This window comes from Corvus cornix, chromosome 1, assembly GCF_000738735.6.
Source record: "Corvus cornix cornix isolate S_Up_H32 chromosome 1, ASM73873v5, whole genome shotgun sequence".
Lineage (NCBI taxonomy): Eukaryota > Metazoa > Chordata > Aves > Passeriformes > Corvidae > Corvus > Corvus cornix.
The window spans coordinates 29,697,249-29,703,804 of record NC_046332.1 but is presented as its reverse complement, the minus strand read 5'-3'; the positions used below and the strand labels follow the sequence as shown (position 1 = coordinate 29,703,804).

General features: G+C 43.9%; 1 protein-coding gene across 2 annotated transcripts; it reads right to left on the bottom strand.

Moving 5' to 3' along the window:
* Positions 1-596: 596 nt before the first annotated feature.
* C3AR1 (complement C3a receptor 1) lies at positions 597-5,532 on the bottom strand. 2 transcript variants are annotated; one of them, XM_019286695.3, is made up of 2 exons: positions 3,923-5,532; positions 597-1,999 (listed from the first exon to the last, which is right to left on the bottom strand). In XM_019286695.3, exon 2 carries the CDS (start codon positions 1,953-1,955, stop codon positions 999-1,001), a length of 957 nt encoding a protein of 318 aa, XP_019142240.3. In that variant the 5' UTR covers positions 1,956-1,999; positions 3,923-5,532; the 3' UTR covers positions 597-998. The 2 variants fall into 2 exon arrangements, with proteins under 2 accessions (XP_019142240.3, XP_010399250.3); XM_010400948.4 differs by having other exon boundaries at positions 597-2,112; positions 3,923-5,531.
* Positions 5,533-6,556: the final 1,024 nt, after the last annotated feature.

Below are 6,556 nucleotides of genomic sequence, written 5' to 3'. Positions count from 1 at the left end.
TTGCTGGAAGGGCATAAGAAGCAGATCTCTCTTGTAAATAGAGCCTGATGTGACTGAGCCACAACATGGTCATTCCCCACCTTCTCGGGGTCAAAATCACTTCTCAGTTCCAGGGTTATCACTTCTCAGTTCCAGGGTTTTGCCAAATGGCTGATATTCCAGCAGTCACCTAATCTGGGTCATTAATGACTGCAGTTGCTCAAATTCTGCTTGTGTGCCATCTCAGAATGCAGTAGGTACATTTGGATAATCTCAAACTACTTCCTAAGGAAGATTTGGCACTCTGGTGGTGGAGGGAGTGTTGGGGAAACAGCGAGTGTGCACATGCTAATGAACATAGGTACAGCATGTGTATTGACCAGTTACTACCCTACAGTGATGTATTTGCCAGAACAAAGAAATATATTGGGCGTGTACCAGGGCACAAAAGTCAGTTCAATGCAGCTGACTGGGGCAAGTGCTGTTCTAGTGCATGGCTGTAAGGAAATGTAGCAGTACCCTCTAGGGAAATCTTCAGATATTCCCACACCCACCTCAGACCCCTAGTAGAGTCACAGGGAGAAGATGTGATGACCTTCTGAGGAGCAGCATCGGAGTTAGTTTTATCTGCACTTTATCAGAGACAGGAGCTGTAGAACATAGACATATGCAAATAAAATAACATTCTCATCTCAGTTGAGAGGTTCAACTACATGATTCCCACCACAAATCTGTAGCCAGCCTTGCTTTCTCAAAATACTCTGTGTAGGTTTAAAATACTGTGTCTTCTGCTTCACCACAGTCATCCCTCAGATTTTTACTCGGTACTTCCAATTTCCCATCTCTCTAGTGTAGGATAGTGAGGGGGTTATCTGTCATGATCGGAATGATTGCAGTGTCCTGGGTTGGAGCTGTAGATTAGTCAAACATGCTGGAGCAAAATCACCTGCTAAGTGGAGAGTGATTGATGTGCAGCGCCACAGCTTGCTCTTTCTACACTGGTGATAGGAAGTCCTGCATTACAAGGTGCTGCTAAGGTTCTTCTCTGCTGAAGTCTGGCTTCTGTGAAGGGTTGAAGATGTGAGTTCCTCACTAAAGGCACCCTCCAAGATTCTTTGCACTGATTGCCGTACCTTTGCCCTGAAGTCCCGTCCCACAAAAACATAAAGTGGGGGGTTGATGCAGCTGTTGGCATATGCAAGTGCTGTAGAGAGGTGATCCCAAAGGATCAGTGACTCCATCAGTCCTGTTCCAAGACTAGGTACAATGCAGAGAACCCCAACTATATGGTATGGAGCCCAGCAGATGAAGAATGCAGCTACCACGAACACAATTGTTCGCAGCATCCTGTTGTGTGGCTTGTGAAACTGATTTGCACGTGTTCTGAAAACAATGAGGGCGTAGCAAACTGCCATTATGCCAAAGGGGAGCACAAAGCCAAAGATAACCCTAGTGATGTTTATTATCACATAGGCAAGGGGTACTGAATAATTACCTTCACTGGTATTTCCCCACAAGTCACTATCATTGTAGGTTGAGTATTCTTCCCCTAACTCATTTAGAGACACATTTACAGGATCATCTATATAATCATCAACTCCGAAATTGTACCGACACTCCGTTTTGCCATCGTAAATGCTTGTCTCACGGTAGTAGAAGACAGGGCAGCAGAAAATGAAGGCCAGGATCCAAATGCCGCCGCATATTAGCAACATAAATTTCACTGTTCGGTGGTTCTGGCACCAGACAGGTTTCATCACCAGGAGGCACCGGTCAATGCTGATGGCCACAAGTAGGAAGACACTAGCAAACATGGTGAAGATTATGACTGATGGAATGACTTTGCAGAGGAACCAGCCATAGGGCCAGTGTTCATGAAGGGCCAGGTGAACAATGGAAAACGGCAAGGACAGGCAGCACATGATGTCAGCCACAGCAAGGTTTAGGAACCAGACAGTGTTCACAGACCTTTTCATTTTCAGACCAGCTACCCAGATCACCAACCCATTGCCTGGGATACCTATGATGAAAACGATGATGAAGATAGCAATGGAGACAATTGATTCTGGTGCATAATATACAGCAGCCTGTTCCTGTGAACTGCTATTGCCCAGGGCTTGAGGCATTCTGCAGCTATAAAACAGAAAGCAAATTAGCAATTCACATCCTTCTCCCCAAGTTCCTGTCTTAACCTTTACTGAAGCATCCCTGAGTCAGGTGACAGTACAGAGCTGTCAGGGTACAAAGGCATTGGTCTATACAAGTTTGTTACTAATAAGCCCATTGTACACCTTCATCATTCTCGTGGCTAAGTTATGTAAGGCCACTATTCAAGCAGGGGGCTCTATACACTTATGTTCTCCTATCTCTGTCACCCCCTTTGATTTCTGTCTGGTTCTTTTTAGTCTGCAAAGTGCACCTCTCTATTCACATGGCCATGCTGTCCCCTGGTGTGTTTCCTGATTGACTTCCGTCTTCAGAAAGGCAGATCAGCATTTTTAGTTCCTGTTTCCTTTAAAATGAGCAATTTCTTCTGTCATAACTGGCAAAATATGTTTAAGTTAAGAAAGCAATGCCTGTCTTGCTGAAATAACCCTGCTTCACTTTCTGGGTATTACAAATAGAATAGACAGGACATAAACTCTGTTGGCTAAGGGGTATTTTAGGGAAGTGTCAATGACCACTTCCTTTTCCTTTGCTTGTGTTTTGAGCTGTCAGCTGGTTCCTTGGAAAGCTTATCTTGATGAGGAGAAAGGCAAGACACTAATGGTTTAAGATTCTATGAAAGACAAGAAATGAATGTTTAAGAAGAACAGATAGATATTTAGTTGTTGAAATAAAAATGAAAACACAGAGTAATGTCCTTGAGCCATTTTAGATATGAGGTGTCTTATTGCAAGACAATGAAGCTGACCTACAGCACACTTAAGTGACATTTTAAAACTATGATCTTAATAGAGGAAAAATATTAATTGCTCAATTATTCTTGGACTTAGTAAATTTAGAAAGGAAAAGAAAATCAGCAAAGCCAAGACAGAACAGATAAAAAGAACCTGATCTTCATCCTTTAGGCATTAAGATAATTGTCTATAAAACTCCTGTTAAGTAAACCCTTGCTGAATTGATGAAGGCAGTTGTGCTGCTGAAAGGTCCCTAAAACTGTTACCAAAATGCAAGGAAACTGAAGAGGGAAGAGCTGAATACAGCCTGCAGAAGCAACTGAGAAGACATCAGTAAGACAACTGACCCTCTTTTAACCTCTATCATGCCAGTACTTAAATACTAGAGACTGTTGTATGCAGGGCTAAATATAAATATTATTTAAAAAAAAAATTCAAATCATCAATCTCATTCTTGCATAACATACAGTCTGAATGTGGAGCAATGCGTAAGTGTTAGAACTCCTTCACTAAGAAGAAAATGAGATAAACAATTGCAATAAACATCGTGATTTATCCATTTTTTGGTAATATCTGCTAAGAGACTTGTAGGTAGGTAAGGGTGACCTGCAAGGAAGGCTATGAAGGAAGTTACTGGAAGGCTTAACTTAAAGCTGGAGGCTTAATTTAAAATTCTCCCAAGTTTCTTCCATTTCCTGTGGTCTTGCTGATCCATGTAGAAGCAACTTTTAGAGGGACAACTGGCGAACAGTGCTGCAAGAGTTGAACCCTGCTGCCTCTCCATATAGCTACAGAAAATGGTATGAAGGGGATAGGGAAACAGGGAATGCTGTAAAGATAGTAACACAAGTCCTACTCCAAAGTAAACTGAGGGATGAATCAATTGGAAGATACTGCCCACACTAGTTTTTCAAGAGTGCTAGAAGGGCTGAAATGTGGTTTGAAAATGGAAGGGGAAACTGGAGGAGGGAGAGAGGTTTTCAGGAGTGAAGAATAATAAATGGCAAGTAGAAGAGAAAAATTCTCCAGCTTATGATACCTACCTGAGTGAAGCAGTTATTTCAGTGTGTCAGGGAGCAAGTACCATCAGTCCTGTCTCTGGAGCGACTGAAAAAACTCACATGACATTTTAGGAACTGCATTTTCTTTTCCTGCATGCGCATGTGTGTGCCAAGTGTGTTCTTCCACCCTGATAAAATGACTCATTTGAATGTCATTTGAAGATTTAGATATCATCTGCTCATAAAGAGTCAAACCACAGGAAGTTTCTCAAAACTGTCAAAACAAAATAGTGCCCTAAATAAAGCACTAATAGAAAACACAGGAATGATAATCACAGACATATACGTTACTACATTCTGTAAGAAAACTGAATGACATCTTTCCTGCTGGCACAGTGCTGACCTTTGCTGGAAGTAATTCGTAAGTCCAAACCCTGCCATGTTGCTGTCAAATGTCTGATCTGTTACTGTCTTGTAGCCACTTCTACATCTTACCAGGTCAGCACATTCTCCTAGCTAATCCCATTTCTAGGATTCTTATCAATCCAGATCAGCTTCTGTCCCAGCTTGAGACAGTTTACTTCATCAAATACGGAACACTGTACTCCGCAAAACACGACCGGTCGTGACAAAAGGATTTTCTCCTGCCTTTTACTTTTCAGGGTATTAAAAGTCTATTTTTAAAAAGGAACTTGACTGACAAAAAGTTAGAAGTGGTTAACTGAAATGCTGATTTGCACAAAATGTGGCAAGACAATAAAAACAGAAGACTTCCAGGGCAAGGCATTTGTAATGCTTAACAAGGGGGTTCCCCCTCACCCCTCACAATTTGGGAAATCAAGACTGCTAGCAGAAATAACAAAGCCCAGACATACAAGAATCGGCCTCAGTATTTTGGTTTTGGTCTGGAAAATGAAACATGACAGAGCAGAGTTCTGTTCCTGAGTGTGTCTGTGAAAGACACAGATGCTGCCTCCAACACAAAACCAGAAAAAGAAAGACAGGCCAGGGCTGAGCTGTACCCACAAAGATAGATAGGCAGCCAGCAGCCTGCCAGGAAGATTCCTCTAGCTTCATCTTTTTCTCAGCTGCCATGCTTCTGGGGGGACTCCTCGGGCCCAGACAGGCAGCGCTGATAGGAGGTTACTCCTATGGGCTCCTCTTGGCTGAGGGACACATAGCCTAGTCACCACCATGGGACCTGCCAGTCAAGCCCTAGTTTGCTGGAAGGTCCTTCACCAGTTCTATCCTCCAGGTTAAAACTTCTCTAAGCTTTGATGTCAATTCCAAACCATCACATTGTATTTTACTCTGGCTCTCCCTGTTTCCTTCATGATAAACAGACTGAGTTAGCTGAGAAAGGCTCTAATTCACAGTATCACTGATTAGTTGAAGTTGGAAGACTGTCTGGAGACTGTCTAGCCCGACCCCACTGTTCAAAACAGGGTTATCTAGAGAAGATTGACCAGGACTGTGTTCAGTTATGTCTGGGTATCTCCACAGAGATAGCACAAACTCTCCGGGGCAATCTGTTCCAATGTTCAACCACCCTCAGTAAAAAAGTGATTTATTGAGTTCAGATGGAACTTCCCATGTTTCAGAGTGTCCACCTGGCCACTTTTCCTGTCACCAGGCTCCATTGAGAAGAGTCGATTTCCATCTCCATTAGTGCTCCCATCAGACAGATAAAAAAATCCCCCTAAGCCTTCTCTCTTCTCCCCTGGTTGGATGCGGCTCGGAGCAACCTGGTCTAGTGGGAGGTGTCCCTGCCCATTGTAGGGAGGTTGGAACTAGATAATCTCTGATGTCCCTTCCAAACCAAATCATCCTATAATTCTCCAGGCTGAGCAGTTCCAGCTCTCCCAGCCTCTCCTTGCATAACAGCTGTACCAGTCCCTTAATTACCATAGTGGTTCTCCACATATTTCACTTCAGTATGTCCACATCTCTCTTCTAGTGGAGAGCCCAGAACTGGACCCAGCACTCTAGACGTGGCCTCACCAGCGCTGAGTAGAGGGGCAGATCCCCTCCCTTGACATGCTGGCAACACTCCTCCTAATCCAGCCCTGGCAGATACCAGCATTCTTTTCTACAAGGGGCACATTGCTGGCTTATGTTCAACTTTTTGTCCACCAGGACCACAACATCATCATTCTCTGCAAAGCTGCTTTCCAGGTGCTTTTCCAGCCCCCAGCATTTATTAGTGCATGGGGTTGCTCCTCCCCAGAACTCTTCTCTTCTCCTTGAACTTCATGAGGTTCCTGACTGCCTAGCTCTCCAGGATGTCCAAGTTCCTCTAAATGGTAGCGCAGACACCTGGTGCATCAGCCACACTCCTACCAGCTTTGTATCATCTGCAGACTTGTTGAGGGTGCATGTTACTTCATCATCCAGGTCATAAATGAAGAGTTATTATGGAACCAGTGTCAGCTGCAGCCAGACACCACTAGTGACTGGTCTCCAGATGCATTTAGTTCTGACTGCCACCCCCTGAGCCCAGCAGTTCAGCCACTACTCCACCCACCTCACTATCCCCTTATCTAGCCCACATGCCATCAGCTTGTCTATGAGGATGTTCAGACTGAAGTTTATCTTGATGTCCAGGCTCAACTGGCCAGTGCAAGTAAAGCCGTAATGCAAGTTGCCATGTGTATTGCCATTCCAGGTTTGTTACTA

Excerpts from the sequence above, each read along its gene's own strand:
- C3AR1 (XM_010400948.4), bottom strand. The coding sequence starts at position 2,105 with ATGCCTCAAGCCCTGGGCAATAGCAGTTCACAGGAACAGGCTGCTGTA.